This window comes from Onychostruthus taczanowskii, unplaced genomic scaffold, assembly GCF_017590055.1.
Source record: "Onychostruthus taczanowskii isolate IOZ18803 unplaced genomic scaffold, ASM1759005v1 scaffold13, whole genome shotgun sequence".
NCBI classification, from domain to species: Eukaryota; Metazoa; Chordata; class Aves; order Passeriformes; family Passeridae; genus Onychostruthus; species Onychostruthus taczanowskii.
This window is the reverse complement of record NW_024498462.1, coordinates 11,590,799-11,610,697: the sequence shown is the minus strand read 5'-3', so window position 1 is coordinate 11,610,697 and position 19,899 is coordinate 11,590,799. Positions and strand designations below refer to the sequence as shown.

The following is a 19,899-nucleotide window of genomic DNA, read 5'->3' as shown; positions in this document are numbered from 1 at the left end:
TTTGCTATCTTAATTCTAAGTGCCAGTTTCCCTCTTGGAAACAATTTCTCTTTATCAAATTCCCACAGGATAACCCCGTTATTCAAAAGCAGAACTCCTGATAAAGAAGTAGAATACTATGATTGCCACATGTCATTTACCTATGTAATTTTATTATTTTGTGTTTTAATATTTTCAATATTCTTTCACCTGTCCACCCACATGAACAGAAGTTATTTTGTTTTTAGAATTAAGTTAATGCATCACATTTTATTAGCTGGTAGGAATAAAATAGGAGAGGAAAAAATAGTTTTTTGATATCAAATGCTTTGTTAAGAGGTTAACCAAATTAGTAACCTAGTAATTAAAAATATGAACAAATAATGTCCTTCCAAGAGCTTGCAGGTTGCTGAAAAAACCCAAACCCAACTTTTTTCACGCGTGTCTGTAGTTTTGATACAGTAAATTTTACCACTCCAGTCTCATCTTAAAGCTCATTTTAAACAATCTTCCAGTCTAATTAGCATTACCTTCTGGCTGTGTAGTACCATCCCTCTGAACGCTGGCATGGTTAAACCACTCAGGTCTACTTGGTTCAGTGCAGTGTGGCAAATGTCAGTGAAATACGAGGGCATATGGCACATCATTACAAAACCATATGGATGCCAGGAGTGATAGTCAGCAGCATTTGAATGCAGGACCAAGAAAGTCAGAGGAAAAGCAACCAAAGACCATCAGACATAATCATTAAATGGATAAATATAGTTTCTGTGCAGCTGAGAGAAGCCAGGACATGTCTGTCATTTACAGAACAAAGGCTGCTTGAGCGTGTGGCCGTAGAGGAATCTCTACCTTATTTTTAGTTTGGTTTGTAAATTTATAAATGCAGCTGATCAAGGTGAGTGATGCAAGGAGGCACTTACCAATGCACAGAGCAGATCAACTGCTTCCAGGATCAGCTCCTGGTGGCCAATGCGAGTCACCCCCAGCTCCTCCAGCTCCTGGTGAGTGATGTGCAGCAGCTGCTCCCCATTGATCTTCTCTCTCTCAAAGTTTTTGATGTATTGTTGGAGGCAATCATCGAGGCCTGGTTAGAAAAGCCAACAGCACAGATTCAGAGAGAGGAGAAAAACCCAATGAAATAGTTCTGTAGCTTAGAAATACAGAAATTTCTTGGGAGTGCAAGTGGACTTCCTTGTTTGGGGCTGTTATGGAAAGCGTGCAATGAAAATTAAAATTTAACTTGCACAACCCAGCACATGCTGCTAAAGAGAGAAGTTTATATTACTGATGTTATTTTCAACATTCTTAAACATTTTAATAGTAATTCAAAACCTTCATGGAGACAAGGGAAGGACAAAGCAGCAAAGAGAGTGACATTGTAAAAAGCCTTTTTCTCGTGATGTCACAAAGACCTAAATATAAGTTTATCTTATGATTAGGAACAAATTCTTCCTGTAACTCTTCCAGGACTCTTCAAGGTCATAAAGTTTGGCTGTCCCTGATCAGGAAGAGTTTTTCAGGCTCAGTACCCACCCACACTGACTCTGCTACACCCACTGCCAATTCTCACCCCAGATTATCCAGATTTCTGAATCCAAACAACAGAAAAATGGTTTTGGCACAACACCTCCAACTAAGAATACAATTTCACCCATGCAAAAGGAATTGTTCCATTTCACCCTGAAACTTGATAGAGTGAGAATAACTGATTATTTCGTTTCTCAGACCAGAGAAGAAAGATTAACAACACTGAAAGATTTTTTTTTCCTCCAAATCTGTTTCTAAACCACACATGCCTTGAATTTCCAGCCAGAACAATGGGTTAAACACGGATCTACTGCTGAAAGCTACATGAGGTCTCTCAGAGGTCCCTCAAGGACTGTCAGATTCAACAAAATCGTGATGTGCACATGATTTTCTAGAGAACTACAAAATGCACCTTCAATAACTCCATCTACCAAGGGAAGCAAAATACTCATTCTCAGTTATGTGCCCTGCAGTGATGCAGGTAAATCCAAAATCCATAAAATTACAGAGATCCAGAAAGCACAGAATTAACCAACTTGGGCATTTATGACAGAGCTTTGAAATGTTATTTCTGCACACAGCCATTATCAAACAGACATTGAGTTTGCAGAGCGTCTGAGAAAAAGAGTTCTGACACCTTGTATGGGTGTGCTGGGGTCCCCCAATTACTTTACACCCCAATTAACACAGCTCAGCTGGGACAAAAGGACTGTGATGACAGTGGAATGGAACGAACCAAAGTGTTTGTCCTCACTCAGTAAATACAAGGGGATACATTGCAGTTTCATTTAATTAACTCTTCTTTCAACACGATCAAATTATGTGCTCTGTAAACTGATAGTCCTAAGTTATGTTATAGATAAAAGCTCATTTACCAAGTCAAGTGCACAGCTTTATATTCACTTACACCTATGTCCCATACAAAGCTGGTTCAGTGATAAAAATGTCATATTTTATGCTGTAATTCAAAAGTATGAGGTCGTTTGGGAGATTTTTAAAGCTCAAATCAGCAGTCTGTAACTAATACCTAAAGCTTGTCTCCATTCTGGAATGGTCTGCAAATAGGAAACAACTTCTTTGCATCTGTTCATTATTTTTAATGATCTCATGAATGATTTTACATAAGTATAGTTTAGTTCAATTGGCTAAGTCACTGCAAATTCTCTGTTTATTATTTAACATTTTCAACTCCAAGCTGTTGCACACTTTTGTTCCCTCTTGCTCAAGAGCAATTCTTAAAGCCAATTTAGAGCAAAAAATCCAAACACCACACCACCCAGATTTGCTTTTAGTGGACATTGCCCCAAAACTCAGAAAAAAAAGTCACAAAATTGCTACTAGACATTAATTAGCGTTTTTGAAAATAATTTAATTAAAAAAATTAGGATCAGTGACCCCAACAAGCATTTGTAGCATTAAGAGAGATTTGGGAAAACCCAAGTGAATGTGCCACGCTGTGAGAAGTGTGCAGTCAGATGTATTAAACCTGCCTTTGTGCCAGGGAGAATGTATGACAGCAGAGCAAAATATCAAATTTGTATTATTTGTGCTGCTCTGTAATAGCTCCCCAGGGCACCTTTACAAGGCATTTACTTACTGGTGCAAACAGTGTGGCAGTTGACAAGAGAATATAGAAATATATCATTAAAGGGCCAGGCTGTCTCACAGAATGACAGCACTTAATAAATACACTCCAAAAAAGAGAGATTTGCCCATTGCTCTCTGCTTTTCTCTCTGGGAGCCAGCTACTGAAACGCGAAACATTCCAAAGCAGGAATTCAGCATCAGGAAAATCTTCTTTATTGTCAGGCCCCCAATTGTTTTTACATGAAAATATGCCAGATGAAATTAGAAAGGGCACAGAACGAGCTCGTGTTGACTCACCCAAACCAAATGAAATATTTATTCCCTCAAGCCTCTCAGGTCTCATTAGTGCTCTTTATGCATTTTCCCCCAACACCATTTCTGTTTACAGATAAGTATTAAAGCAGTTCAGATTCATAACCAAAGAAAGAAGGGGCTTTAGCTCTGCTTAGATGTAGGTAAATAAAATTAACCCACTGGTCCCAAGATACACAACATCAGTGTCAGGCAAGAAACACAGAAATTTGCAGTTCTCTTGCTGCACATTCTTATTTTATTTGTGTGCATTTTGTAACCAACCAACATCTCCTTCAGGGTGCAATAAAATGATTGAAGAAAAATTGTTTAAACATGGATGTTTTACTTTTGAGCCAAGGTTTAACACTCATGATGAGAAAATTACAGTTGGGGGTTGGAGAATTTTTTCTCCAACCCAGATGGGCTCAAGGAGTTAACTCACTTTAACAGAAAATCAGTGAAGGTTGAAGACATTTACTAATCTCTCAGTGTGATTTGAGAGGACAAGAAAAAAGGAGTTATCCATCAGCCCAAGTGCTGACTGAGTCAGCTGGGAAGCAGCTCTGGCTGAACGTTGCATTAAAAGCTGTATAAACCCTTGTGCTCAGAAAATGGCCTTGTAGAGGGAAATCAGGGAAAACATCCCATAAACCACATCCACCTGAAAACTCTGACATTTTCCTGCTATATGGTTCAATTCCATGATCTCAAAGGTCTTCTCCAACTTAAAAAATTCTACTATTCCAGTCTCTCTTTCCATTTTTAAGTTTAAAAAAAATCATATTGGATCCACATGGACTAGGAAAACTATCTCTACATTCAAAAAGCAGAGGAAAAGGAAGCAACTCTGATATGCTGACTGCAAAGTGTTCTTTTGCAAATAGAGGATCTAAAGTCAAAGTCCAGGAAACATGAATAAAAAGGAGGTAGAAAATAGAAAATTGTTAGGGAGAAAGGGCAGGAAAAGAAGAGCCAGTCAGCCTGAAAATGTTTATTTTTAGAAATGAATAATTAAGGAAAAAGGAATAATTGAAACAGAAAACAAAGCAAAGCCTTAAAAATATCTCTAAATCTGATTTAGGTAGTAACTCAGAGCAAACATTACAAAAGAGATGCCACATATTGTGGGCAATAAGGTTCACTGAGATTAAAATGAATCTTCCCATCCGTGTCAACAAATGGCAGGTTTGGTTTCCATCAAAAGCACAAACATTGTTGCTGTGTTATGTAAACATCTGTCCCTTCCCCTCCACTGTTGGACAGAAATATTGAAAATATTGGACAGAAGTATTGAAAATACTACCATTATTTATAAAAATATCTGTCCCTTCCCTCTGCAATGGGATAAAGATAGTGAAAATATTACCATTTCTGAAAAAATGACTATGAAATGAATGAAGGGAAAGCCCAAGTTGTTGCCTTTTATGCAGGAATGGTGCAACCAGGACAACTCTCAGAGGAGAACAGCAGGAGCAACAACTCTGTCAGGTGTGATCCATCCCAGAAAGAATTCCTAAGTTTAAAATCCGTAATTCCCAATTTTTCATAGATCTCTCCACCATTTACATGAATTTACTCGCTTCTCCTTTTTTTCCCCCCTATATTTTAACAGATTTTTGCAACTTACTGAAAACTATGCTGGTTTTTTAATCTCTCCTAAAGAATTCCTGCCCAAATGAAGAGCTTGCTGGTGCTCCAGGAGAATTCCCAGAGGAAAATGCAGCAGCTGGCTGCAGCAAAGCCTGGCTGTGAAAGGAGGGAGCAGGGCAGGGCAGGGCAGGTCCTGCCAGCTCTGCCTGGCACAGACACTGCAGCTGCCACAGGGGCACTCCCTGGCACACGAGGGGGTGCAAAACCAGCCCCTCTGGTAGGAAAATGCAGCGTTGCTTTTAGGTTTTAGTGTGAAAAAGAAGGAAATCAGCCCGGTGGGAATGCGCTGACCACTCCTGGCTTCAGCACTGCTGCAAGAGGGGTGAGATCCTCTCTCTGATTGAGGGTCTGACAAAGTATTCAATGGTTTTCCTGATCAAAACCATATCTAGAAATTAAAAGCACACAGCATGCCACTAAACTCCTATGTGCACAAAGGCCTATAAATAAATATGATATAGAATCTGAATATAATATAGAATATGAGGTAGAAGTATCTGTGGGACCTGGATCCAAAGAACAAAAGCTGAAAGTCGATGGGATGATCTGTTTGCTCAGAAGAATTACACTTTGGCCTGCCAAGACAAATTAATAATCTATTAATGTGCTTCATTTGACTACTAAAAGCTGGAAAAAACCACTCTCACTGCTCTTGCAGAATGGTGACTTGTGAAAAATCAACAGATTTAAGTGAAACAGAGACAAATATCAATTTTCAAATGTTGTGCTGTTGTTTCTGGACTTGCAAGTCCAGAAAATCAGCTCTTCCCTCATAGGAAATGTAAAATCTCTAACTACTGTACCGGAAATTCTCAGATTAATTGGGGAAGGCAGCATGAACTTCTGCTCCTGTCAAAACCTTCAGTTTATATATGCAGATCTACTTAAATACATCCAGCATTTAACAGCTCGGTCCAAGTGTAATTTTTACAAAAAGCAAAAAAAAAAATTTGGCTTTTTTTTTTTTTTTTGTTTGTTTGGTTTTTTTTTTTTTAATAAGAAATATTTTCCATATAAAGCAATATTCAGCATCTAGGTCGAAAGATCTGGAAGGAATTGACTGGCTGGCTGAGAGATTGGAGTGAATTCATGCCTTTTCCTAAATGCAATTTTATTGAATACACACATCAATTCAGCCGTGTTCTTGATCAAAACTCCTTTGATTTATTACGCTGGGCTCAGGCACAGTGGAGCCTTTCCAATTCTTATGTAACTTGTAACAAGGAAAATCATCAGGTAGGTATTTTTGCCAGTGACGTTCAAAAGCTTTTTAAGAATTATTCAGTCCAAATAAAGAAAAGGCATAATCCTCGGGGCCATGTTCACACTAAGCTGACTCTCAAATACCAGATATTTGTTCTTAAGCTCTTCAGGAGGAAAAATCAAAACTATTTAGAGTGTCAAGAGGAAAGGATCTTCATACTATCACAATTCAGAAAGAGACAGATGGAATGTGTTTGGAAACACTGGAAAACACCAAGCTTGGAGTATTTCAGGCCTCAACTTTCTTAAAATTCAGAGTATATTTTAAATCTAAGGATTGCAGTATTTCGCATCTTTAAGCCTAAACTTTCCTTTTTTTTTTTTTTTTTCTTTGTTTGGTTTTTTTTTTTTAATAAGAAATATTTTCCATATAAAGCAATATTCAGCATCTAGGTCGAAAGATCTGGAAGGAATTGACTGGCTGGCTGGCTGAGAGACTGGAGTGAATTCATGCCTTTTCCTAAATGCAATTTTATTGAATACACACATCAATTCAGCTGTGTTCTTGATCAAAACCCCTTTGATTTATTACACTGGGCTCAGGCACAGTGGAGCCTTTCCAATTCTTATGTAACTTGTAACAAGGAAAATCATCAGGTAGGTATTTTTGCCAGTGACGTTCAAAAGCTTTTTAAGAATTATTCAGTCCAAATAAAGAAAAGGCATAATCCTCGGGGTCATGTTCACACTAAGCTGACTCTCAAATACCAGATATTTGTTCTTAAGCTCTTCAGGAGGAAAAATCAAAACTATTTAGAGTGTCAAGAGGAAAGGATCTTCATACTATCACAATTCAGAAAGAGACAGATGGAACGTGTTTGGAAACACTGGAAAACACCAAGCTTGGAGTATTTCAGGCCTCAACTTTCTTAAAATTCAGAGTATATTTTAAATCTAAGGATTGCAGTATTTCGCATCTTTAAGCCTACATGTCACAAACGCAACCCAGAGAAATATAGCAGCTAGATGACAGAATTTCACCCAAAAAAAGTACATTTAAAATTGTCAGATACATCAGAAATTCCAACCAGAGAACCAACCAACGCAGAGAAGGAAAAAAAATTTCCAATTGTTCTGAAAAATAGAACGCCTCAGTTCTGGCTTTATGTGACCTTTGAATGCTTGACTGTGCACGTAGAATGTGTTTAAATGTTGCTTCCCGGCTGAGTTTCCTCTGCGTCACTCCGATATTCACAGGGATACAGATGGATGTTTTAGATGCAAATACAGGCAGACTTGTGCTGCTTGAATTTACAGATCCTCATCTGCATGAACAGGAACTGGGGCGGGATGAGCACTCGGAATTAATGCTTCCCAGGCACCAACTGACACCAAAAGTGTTGGCTTCCATTCCAGGCTGCAGCATGGGTGGAACTGAACTGGGCACAAACTCTTCCACCAGGGTCAGGCCACTGCTCCAGGCTGGGCAGCCCACGAGGTGCTTCCCTTGCTCCATTCTTCTCTCCTGAGAGTGCCAGGATCCACAGGAGCACTGGGATCTGCCCTGTCCAAGCCCTCTGCAGACACTCTCAGCTCCAGGATCCAGCTGGGCTCTCGACAGCTGGAGCAGTTCTGCATTTCTGGCCCTTCGTTCCTGCTCCTCATCCTCCCCATCCTCATCCTGCAGCTGTCCCTGGCTCAACAGTGCCAGCCACAAGAATCCTCTATCCCTCTCAGCACAAAATTCTGGGGATTCTTCCCCTAAAAAAACCCTGTATATCTTCAACTCCCTTCATTCACTGCCAACTTCCATTTCCCCCTATTTCATTTTCTCTCCTTCCACGCTGCCTCTATTCTTTTATTTTCCATGTGTGAAAAATAAGAGCTTGTCAGCTCTGCCTCCCCTGTGACCAGCAGGGAAGCAGATTTGGGAGAGCACGAGCTGGAGACTTCCAACCTTGCTCCTCTTCTCTCCCCAGACCAGGTCAGAGCTTCACTCACAGATCCCACTCACAAAGGAACAAACTCCTCAGGGAACAGAAAAATCCACAGCGAGTTCCTAAGCGCCCTTGTTATTCCCCTCCAAAGTGTCCTCCTCCAAATCAGGACAAACATCACTGGCCCCTTACCACAGTGTATGTCTCAGACACAGACCAGCCTCCCAAATTCTACCCCATAAGCAAAAGCATTGGGAATGCTACTTCATCCCTGTAACTTCATTATTTTATTCGTAGTATGTCTGAAGCAAGGGGCTTTCCCACAATCTCAGTGCCTGTAAGTCCAAGATCTTTCCAGCAGCAATTTTCCAAGACAACTGTATTATCAAGACAAAAGCTGGGCCCAAATGATCAATATTTTAAGAGTTCACAGCAGCTGAGAAGCTTCTGTAAGGGGATGTGTCAAGCAATATTAATAGCAAATGAACAAACCGCTGAACTAATACAATTTGATTTAATGCTATGCCATCACCCTTAAATTGGCATTCATATATATGAAGTAAATGACTTTATATAGCTCTGCCTTCATTACCTATGAATGAATAATAGGAAGTGAAGCCATTCTAACTTTGTCCTCAACATTTGACAGGTGTCGTGGAGCTGTGGGATTACCACGGAAGCAATAAACAGCATTTTCAGGAAGCTTGCTGGAACCAGACCTGACCACAAAGAGGTTTCTGGAAGAGAAGTGTCATGCAGAGAGAACGGATCACATTTTCAGGCCCAAGTGTGTGCTCCTTGCTGCCACATTTCCCAACAATTTAACCCTGAGATATGTCACTGATGTTGTTACTGAGGAAGTTCCCATAAAAGTGACAAAACCTAGAAGCATCTTAATTAGCTCTATGTGCTAATGAAAATCTACGTCTTTCCTTAGCTTCATTAATTTTCTCCTTGATGAAGATATAACCACAGCCCCCAGTCATTCCTGAAGCAGCATGGCTGAGGGATGACCTGGAAGTGCTCACGAGCCTCCAGGTTCAGACCTCCCATGTAATTAATGAAATTATTCCACATTCCAGAGTGTCTGTGCTGAGGACATGGGACCCTGAATTTGTTACATTTATTTTAAAAGGGAAATGCTTTGGCCCAGTGCAAGGCAAGTGCTTCATTTTTCTGCACTGAACTATGTAAACACAGCTTTATTTTTTTGAGCCAGTGTTTGATGGGAGCCTGTCCTGACAGAAGTGCTGGTTCCAGCACAAACATCCTGGAATACATGTCAAAATTTAACAAAACTTTTAGAACCAACTAAAAAGACAATGCAAAATATTTTTGGACTTGTGAATCTATCTAGAAGAATCTTCATTATTTATTCTCAAACCAAAATGCAGAAGTAGCACAACTACATTCCTAAATCTCCTTGTGCAGTCATGAAAGATCTGTGCCAGAATAATTCAAGTGATAAACATCTCTGGGATCAGTAAGAACACTGAGAAGAACTAACAGAAAATAACATCCACCCTTTGTACACGAGGCATTGCATTGCCTACAAGTGGAGAATTGATGTGCTCAGGGTTCACATTCCTCCTTGTGTTCTCCTCTGCCTGGGTTGGAGGGCAGGGACAGGGGAGACTTTTCCAGCCCTCTACTTCCCAGAGAGTGTTTTTATTAACACCATTAACTTGCTGCCGAAGATGGCAGAAGGGAAAAACCTCTTGTTTGTTTGGAACAAAACAAAACAAAACAAACAAACAAACAAACAAACAAAAAAACAAAACAAAAAAGAAAAAAAAAAACACCCAAAAACCACCAGGAAAAAGGAACAATTCTTAGGCAGAGAGTAAAACATTAGGGAATCAGTATTTCCTTCACTAGAGTCTGAGCACATTGAGGTGAGTTTATTCCAGACAGTTTCTACTTTAGAAAGGTTAACAAGTCTAATAAGGAAGGAGCAGCATTAACCATGTCTCATCTATAAGCACTGATCTTAAAAGCAAAAGTACAAGAACAAATAAATATAACTGAAAGCTCCTTCCTCCACGCTTCTGAGGATTTATCCACCTTGTACTGTGCACAGGAAAGTCTTAATCACAGATTGACCTTCAAAACACGACTTTGGTATCACAGAAAATCAAACAAAACCCTCACGCCAAGGAAGTTCTTGTACAAGTACTACAGGGATATGCCCCATTTGTCCCTGTCTGAAACGTGAAGAAAAAAATTACTGAAGAGTGAGATAACGAGCCTGTCTGAGCTAATCAATAGAGAGGAGGTAACCTGTCAGACAAAATTCATGTAATAGCGAGACAGACATTTAAAGTTCTGTGAAATGAGTCCTGCCCTAAAAGTATCTCTGATGACTTTGCAACAGGGCTGCGCATTAAATTCAGTTCATCATCATATCAAACTCCATCCAGGCACAGGGTCACAGATGCCTCAGAACAGTGACTTCCCAGCCAGAATATGTCTAAAAAACCTGAAATTTTATGAGCCACATCTACAGCTGTTCTACAGAATGTTCTCAATCAACCAGACTCATGTGGGACAGGCAGAATCCCTGGGTCACATCCTCCCCCCACAAGTGCTAAGGCTTGCAGAGCTGATGGGGATAAAGAGCTGACAGAGGAGAATCAAACAAAAAGTGCTACAGACTTTTCAGTGCCAAAATACATTAATTCTTGTTTTGACTTCACTGACATATTTTACTAAAAATCCCAGATATCAAAAGAACATCCAAATCCAGCGTAGGCGTTTGGAGTGAAAAGCCCAAACAAATCAGATTTCTGCTCAACCCAATTTCTTCAGCAGCCATGAGTCCGTGACCTAATTCATGAGTCAGAGTTTAGACACCTGCAAGATGCAAATTCCCAAAGTAGAAGGTGGCCTTGACAACTCACACAGTTCTTCACAGAGAAGCCAAAAATCAGATTGCTGCAAAAAGTAAAGGAAAGGGGGAGCATTTGATCTTTTCTCAGAGATATTCAGAAGCTTTGGTGATGGCTTCTGTTGGCAACTACTCAGGAAAGGTTGTGGATCAGTTGATCTGGGGTTTCACCCACACCTCTCCTGCTCCTTTTTTTCCAAGGATGCCACCCACAGCACTGCAGCTCTTGTTTGTGTCATCCTGTTGACTCTGTAAATCTGAATGATCTTAAATGAGGCTCTTTCCTTCAGCAGTTTGCAGGAATTAGCTCTAGCAGTCAGTGGGGAGCTCAGTTAAAAGTCAGGTCATTGGCAGGAATTGTCAATTAAGGCAATTCCCAAACTAGGAATCCATATTTTTACCAATAGGAAATGCACAAAACTAACAAAAGCAGGCACACGGGAAGAAATCACAGAAGAAAAACTCATCAGCCTGTAAATCCTCCTGAAGAAGCTTTTCCCTTTTCTGACATTTCCCCATTTTTATTCCATGTTTCTGTTCCATGTTGATACCAGACAAATTTATTATGGTTGTTATTGAACAAAATGAGAGCTAGAAATTTTATTCACTACCACTTTACATGCAGTGCCAGATTAAGATAGATTAAGTCTGTGGCTTCAACTACATGATGAAAGATATTACTACATCTTAAATCACTATTATTTTGTGGTTTAATTCTGAATTCTAAATGTTTTGCTATTTGATCTGGACATAGTTTATCCAAGATTAAATAGTTCTGTGAAGTAACATGAAACAAGCAAGAATCTTATCATATCTAAAGAACTACATAGCCTAAAGTCCATAAATAAAATATGATTACAACTCAACATGTAAGAAAAATCCATCCAGCAAAGCAATAATTCAGAAGAAAAAAAAAAAGAAGTAAAAATCAAGTGATTACAAAACATTACAAGGCCATAGGATGTCGCCCACTCATATGTTTGAAATAAGACTAAGATGATTAAATCTTTGACATGCCAGCATGCAAGAAAAGGGATATAGGGTAGGCCTAGTGCTTGAATTCCAATTTCTCTGACAAGGAAGCACCAGGCTGGAAGAACTGCAGAGTTCCCAGCTACCATTCCTGGTTATTTTTATGCTCTGCACAGGTAAAGAGTTAAAGCTTTTCTTTCAAGTCATCAGGCAAGGAGTAAGAGATACCCAACAGTAACATGTCAATGTGTGTGCTGTTCATAAACCCTCTAAATAGAGCTGCTGGGGAAAAGGTAAATGCAATAACTGTAAAAATACTCTATTGAGCAGGATAAATCAATTCTGTGTCAGCAAAAGCAGCACAATATGAAATAGTGTTTCTGGGGACATTCCCCATGGCTTCTTTTGCACTTCCCTCACAGCCATTCCCAATAAAGCCTCAAAAAAGGAAATTCTCCTCTGGTTTATTTTTCATATGAGTCAGAGAACAGAACATGAAGGACAGGAGAGGTGAGTTGGCTCCTTAAGCTCACTGAGCAAGTGTTTTGCTCTAACAGGATCAAGCAAAGTGTAACACACAAACAATGAGCTACTGGGAAAGGTGAGCATACAAACTACAGGTTCCTGTATAAAAGAGCTGTGATGAGAAAAAAGCAGGAAAACCAAGACTGAGGCAGTCCAAAAAGGTCAAACTCATGACTTTCATATTTATGAAACATTTTTTCTTGAAATTGTTGCGTGATTAGCTTTTTCTAAGTTGCCATTTTCCTGAACTTTTAGAAATATCACACGAAACAAAGACAACCTCAACCTAAGAAATTAAGATATTATTAATTGCTCCATTAAAATGCATTGTGCCACCTATTCCTGCAATTTCTTCTTCCTGGAACACTACTTGGTAAATTAAAATGTAAATCTGGCCATTTCAATCACTCTCAGCACATATGGAAACACTCAGTGCATCCAGGATCCATGAGGTTTTCTATCCAACATTTAAATATTAGGAAAAGCAAAAATGAAATTGAAAAAAAAGAAAACCTTTAAAAGTTCTTCTGTGAGGGTTGTAATAGCTATAGTTTATAAAGGAAGTGTTGCCATTTATAACCAAGGGTTCCATCCCATAGGGTTCTCTGCACTGCCCCGGGCTGGATCCCACCCAAAGAGCAGATGGAGCTGGGATCTAATCCCACAGACAGCACAATTCCGGTCCCTCATGATGCCTTGAGATTTTAGCTTTTACATTTTTCATATATTTGTAATCCTGCAATACTGTAATGAATAAATTCCATATAGAGTGTTAGCTACTGTCTCCCCATTTTGGTCAGACAAGTCCTCTCCAGGCCTGCCAATTAATCTCACTGCCTCAGGCCCCAGGAAATGTTAAAAAAAAAAAAAAAAAAAAAAAAAAAAAAAAAAAGAAGTGAGTTGAGGGGGAGCAAACTTGGAGAAAATTACTTCATTACCTGAAGCTGTAATTGGAACATTAATCCCCAATATGTAAATTGATCAAACTCAGAAAAGTGTGAAAACCTGTGACCCCCTCCATTGTGGGTGTAGGCCCTGGGGGAGTCCATCTGCCCCAAATGTACCTGAAGGCCCTTCAATAAATAAAACTGCTTTTTTATTCCCTTAATTTTGCCTGCTCTCCGTTTTCAGGTAGCCCCAAAAGGATGCCCCCAGTGCTGAGAGGATTTTGGGAGTGCTGAGGTGTGGTTGGTGCTGCGGCCGGGGACAGCAGGGCTGAGGGGACACCGGGGCCTGGGGCAACACCTGGGCTGAGGGGACTGGACATGGGGGACACCAGGGCTGAGAGGACTGGACAGGGGGGACACCAGGGCTGAGGGCGGACACTGGGGCCGAGGGGACTGGGCAGAGTGGACACTGGGGCTGAGGGGACACTGGGGCTGGGGCAACACCTGGGCTGAGGGGGGACACACCTGGGCTGAGGGGACTGGGCAGAGGGGACACTGGAGCTGAGGGGACTGGGCAGGGTGGACACTGGGGTTGAGGGGACACTGGGGTTGAGGGGACACCGGGGCCAGGGGCAACACCTGGGCTGAGGGGACACTGGGCCGAGGGCACTGGGCAGGGTGGACACCGGGGCCGAGGGGGACTGGCACCTCCAGCCTGGCTCCAGCCCCGGGCAGGGATGGCTTCATGGCGTAAGAGGATTTCACTGCTGGCTCCAGTTTCTGCTGGAATTGTGTGCGCTCCCACCGTGGCTCCGGGCGGATCTGGGAGCCAAACACCCACCCCACAAAAGACCCCAAACCCGACCCCAATCCCAGCTCCAGGCATTCCCAACCTCAGCCCCAAAATGCAAAACCGGCACAGAGAAAGAATTATGGAAATGGATTCACTCGTGTGAAGTCATTTCAGATTGCATTAATCACATTGCACAGTCTTAATTGGTCTCTTTTAAAAATTAAAGGTTAAGTGCATTATTTCCCTGAAGTGAGCACAAACTATTGATTACCTTCAATCTGAAAATTAATTCAGTTATTTAATATATTTTACATATATTAAGATTCCCCCTTTTAAAAGCTTTGAAGAGATCTACTTTAGATAAGACATCTCTACCACATATCCCTCCCTAGTTCATGGCCTCTGTAATTGAGAATTTAAAGGACTTCAGAAACAAAAAGTTGTCAATTTTATCTTAAACACAGCAGCTGTTTAAGATTGAATTTGGACTTTTTCTTTCCTATCCTTTTATCAACAAGTTACATTCTCAAATGTAGTTTAAGTAACTTGATAATGTAGACAAATTAACAATACTATCCAGTGTTTCTTTTCCCTAAAAATGTATCAGTGGTCTGGAAAAATTCAAATTATGACCTTTAACACACATCTAACCATGTTGTTTGCTCCCTGTGAGCAATTTGCAGATTCTAACTTAAAAGAAAAAGAAAAGGTGCTTGCAAAACTGCTAAAAGTCATTTACAAAACTTGAATGTCCTTGACTTACTTTAGTCATTTTCAGGGACAGAATGAAAAATTAGTATTTCCTCTAGAGGGCTTCAGGATCTGTATTATTTCCCAAGTCAGAGTTATATTGCACGGAGTGGCTGCACTAGAGAGGGTCACAGAGGCTCCTTGCTGCTCTGATTCCTCCTGCTTTGGGCAAAAATCCTCACAATCAGTGGAGTGCAGAGGTCAGACCCTGATGGTCCTGCCATGATTTGTGTCCTCACTTCCCAGTGCTGCTGTGAGAATCCAGAACTGATGATTATGTGATTATTGTTACTAGAAATGCTGAAGTTAATCAATTTGCACTTTGTTTTCTTGTAATTTTGCTCCTTATGAGAACCAGTACTTTCTTTAAAGTCCATCTTAGTGCCATACTAATATGGATTCAAAATTTAACAGATCTGAAGAAATGCACATATGAAAACTCATACATCAAACAAATGATGATGATGATATTATTTTTAATTTTTCTCTAACACTGTATTGTGATAATCCTGCTAACCAAGTTTCTGATGCAGAATTTATATAATACTACAAAATTTAATTAAAATTCAGGACTTCAAACCTAATCACTTTACTATCTCCATGTCTGCCACCAGAAATCCAAGGCTTGATCAGCCAAGATATTCTGCTCTACATTCTGTCACTTCCCTCTGTTTTTGTACAAAACTTTGTACTTTCTATGTCTACTTCACTCCTGAGCCACTGTTATTCAGCAGCTCCTACTTTTCAGGTTAAATCCTTGACAGTTACAGGAAATCTTTTTGAAATGCATCTCAAGAAGGGTTTGGATAATGCTCTCGGGCACAGGGTGGGATTTTTGGGGATGGTCCTGTTCAGGGTCAGGAGTTGACCCTAGTGGGTCCCTTCCAACTTGACATATTCTGTGATTGTTTAATTTCATAACTGAAACAGCTGCCAGCCTGTACAGCTCTCCAAACCAAGCACATTTTCTTTTAAAATAGAAGTTTAATTAGATTTATCTCCAGTTTGATGCTTGTCAGATAATTGGAATCTGTGAAAATCACATCTGGAACTAAAGTTCCAACCCAAAGATCTCCCCTTCCATGGAAAAGACCACTGGACACAAAGATAACAAACTATTTTTTTTTTTTTTTAATGAATTCTGGTGTGATTGTGGAGGCTCCTCTCCGTGGTACCAGCCATTATTTAATACAGGAAGCACTGCAGTGATGATTTGTGAGAGCATGGCCTTGATTCAACCAAGAACTTAAATGCCTGCCTCACTTCTCTGTAAAATGCTAATCCTCCAATTGATTTCATGGGAATATTCACGATTCAAATCAAACTTAAGTGCTCTGCTGGAGCATGGCCAGAGCACGCAGAGCAGTGCAGGGCTGAGCCCACGCTGCCCAAAGCTTTGGAGATGGTCCCATCCAATTTCACAGATCGAAATTCCTGTCTCTGGAAGGACACCCCACAGAAAATTTATACCTCACTTAGAGCCTCCTCCATTTTGAAAAATCCCCTACAGGAATTAATGCCTCCCCTGATACTTCCTGGTACACGAGTGCCAATTTCCTCAGTAAAGATGATTTTTGTTAGTGTATTTACATCTTCCAGAACTGACCAGTGCACCCCTCTCAATGTTTTTCCACTCTAGGAACTTAACACTTGCTTGTAAAGAAAGTACATTCCTTGCAATTCTAGTAGGCTGCTGGTTGAAGAAAGACTTAAACACTAAAGAAAATTTCATATTCCATCTCAATCTATTCACTGTCTTCCTCTGTCATAGCCTTTGAATAGTACTTCAAGAAATTTGTTACAAAAAATTGTCCATAAATATTAGTTTACTCAGAAAAATACTGCATAACCTTTTAGGGACTCACAGCTTTTCAGTGGACTGAGGGAAAAAAAAAAAATCACCAGGGGATAGAAATATGAGAACAGTGGTCACATTTCAAAGTGAAGTTACTGACCACAAAGAGATGAGAAACAATTCCAGACCATGACTGATGGTTGGGTCAGCTCTGGAGACCTGGAGCCAGTGAGGAGCCAAGAGAGTGCAGGTGCCCTGCTGGGCACTTTTCAGCCCAGGGACAGCAATGTGAGACAGAGACATGAAAGAAATTCCTATTTCCATTTTTCCTGGACAAGTCTGTCTCAGCAAGGTCAGGTTGGTAAATACTCCGAGTCTGAACTGAAATCAAAGAGATTTGGCTCTACATATGGAAAGACAAAAGGTCAAAACAAGTTTCTTCTCCCAGGATTGAAGGAAAAATCCTTGGAGACCTGACTGATAACAGATGGTACTTCAGTGGATGTTCTTTTCATCAGTTTTATGATTAAACACCTTCAAAAGGTGCTCAGCTGCCTCCACCTCCCCTTTCAGAGTCAGGAGGAGACAATTCTGTCAGTTCCACTGGCTCAAAAATGAAGTGATCACCCATATTTGAACAAGCAATCCAGTGGTATAGCTCACCAGAGGACAAGCTAAGGCATTTTCCCCTCCGTTTTTGCAGCTATAAATGCCCAATCAGACTCCAAATTTTATTGAAATGGTCTTGTAAGGACTCTATGGCACTCCAGTTCTATTACAAAAATACCTTTTAAAAGGGTGCTAAATAGTCTGAAAACAACCTGTAACGAGTTTATTTTGCATGTTGGGAAAATTTCACGTTTCTTTGTCAAACAGGTTGTTACATCTTGCTACTACAAAGTTGGCAATTGTGCCATATTTTGGATATACTGTGAACACATTTTGATTGGGTTCTGGCAGGCTCCCAGTTAAGCTGAATTACAATGAATGCCAAGAACACATTATAATTTCTCTCAGTAAACACGAGGCACAGTTCTCAGGCAAGCAGCCATATGCCATGTTCTCACACACTTCTTTTTCAACCCAAAGAGTGCTGAATTTAGCTGTTGCTTACGAAAGAAAAGGAAAAAAAGACAGTCAAAGGATCTCCTCTTATAAGTAAAAAAAACCTGAATTTGACTCAGTGTTCAAAATCACTGACAGAGAAGCAGAGAAGACTCTGATCTGCGTGGAATGGTAGCTGTTGCTTACGAAAGAAAAGGAAAAAAAGACAGTCAAAGGATCTCCTCTTATAAGTAAAAAAAACCCTGAATTTGACTCAGTGTTCAAATTCACTGACAGAGAAGCAGAGAAGATTCTGATCTGCGTGGAATGGCTCCTGGAGAAAGGGAATTCCATTTCCAGGGACAGGGGACAGCAGGGATGTGGTGTCCCTGTGCTGACTGGAGCAGGGGGTTTTGGCTTCCATGGCCACACACAAAGCTGCTGCAAACACCACCAAATCCTGGTGGAGACACCAGGCCTGCCAGTCTGAGGAGGGGCTTCAGACTGAAGCAAAGCTCCTTTGAGAATATAGACATTTATTTTAGAGAGAATTTTAGTTAAAAATGCACAAAGAAGAACCAGGCCGAGAAGAGGCATAGTCAGAATTCAGAGTTCAGCCCTTGGTAAGGATCTCATTTCTTACAATGAATATGGATGTTGTTAATCTTTTTAAACCTCACTGAAATGACACCTCTCCTCTTTGAAGCCTGTCCAACAGAGAAAACACAATGGGAAAGACAAAATTCACCTTAAAAAAAAAAAAAAGGGAATATTTTTGAGACCAGAGCACCTTCCACAGCTGCAATCACCCTCCTGCTGGAAAGGGTGGTGGTGCTGCTCTCCAGCTCTTTCCTGCATGTTCTGATGCACTTTCTCTGTTAGCAAAGCTCAGATCTCATTATAATTCCCTATTTCACAGGTAGGAAAACTGAACCAAAGAGATGTAAAGCAATTTTCGTCAAATCACACCAAAGAGCAGCAGGAGAACTAGAAATGGGTCCTGTGTCTGTTCACGGCTTTCATGTGTGGGCTTAATTAACTAGGAAAAATTAGAAACTTCTCTAAGCAGAAGTGAAAGGGAGCTCACACACTACCTGATCCTCCACCAAATATTAATGGGCTCTGAGAGAATAAAGGGAAATTTATGACATGCACTTCACCCTCTGATTTTGGAAAAGAATCTCTCAATATTTGCAATAAGCACTGTTCAAGCCACATTTTCCTCTAATGCATTTTAGTTTGCAAGCGTTCATAATCAAAATAAATTCCAAGTACCGCAAATGAGACATGGAAAATTACATCCACTTGGTCTAACACATCTTTATCACATTCTTCATGCCAAAAAATTCAAATTACTCTGTATTATGTATTCACACATTCTGTCGCTTGCTCTTTAACTCCCCTTGTTTTCCCACACATCTCTTGTTCATTTTGCAAATGTTATCTTGTCTTTTTCAGTTTAATCCTCTGTACTCCCGTTTCTTTATCTCAGTACCTCAGTTTGGAGAGCGACCCTTCTGTTTCTGCCGTTTGCATCCTGCAACCTCAGCTCCATTCCTCCTTCCTAACCTGCAATTTCTGGTGCCATTTCCACTGAGGCTCAGCTGGGAGGCTGCTGAGAGCACAGTAATGATGCAGGCATGCTACAATTTGCAGCCCATCCCTCTGTGCAATCTCCACTCCATCCCCTTCCAAACAATTTTAATTCCACTCCATGCATGCGCTGTTGCCATTTTTCTCTCCTCCCAAACAGCATCAAAATTCATCCCCTCCACAGGCTTCATTGCCAAGTTGATAAACCAAAAATACATTTTACTACATATTTCTCCAAAATTTAGATGTGCACTAGCATAAGATTTTTCCCAGCCCTTGTTTTTCGATAACTTCAGCCCAAAGGATTCTCAGAACTCTCCTACAGCCTTTTCTCTCCCACTGCTCTGTGCCATCCCCAGAGCTCTGTGCCTCCACAGCCTCATTCTCTGAGGGGTCCATGGAAGAGTCAACTTCTAAATGCAGTAAGGAAAAAAATCTGAAACACTTCAGGAAGATGTACAACTGTAATATCT

At 40.5% G+C, this 19,899-nt stretch overlaps 1 protein-coding gene across 1 annotated transcript in view; it reads right to left on the bottom strand.

Moving 5' to 3' along the window:
- The window catches only part of LOC121331788 (connector enhancer of kinase suppressor of ras 2-like), a 165,394-nt gene that overhangs the window by 101,920 nt on the left and 43,575 nt on the right, over positions 1-19,899 (bottom strand). Inside the window, exon 3 of the mRNA XM_041396540.1 lies at positions 903-1,066. Within this exon, the coding sequence (XP_041252474.1) occupies positions 903-1,066 (164 nt within the window). The remainder of the gene's footprint in view (positions 1-902; positions 1,067-19,899) is intronic.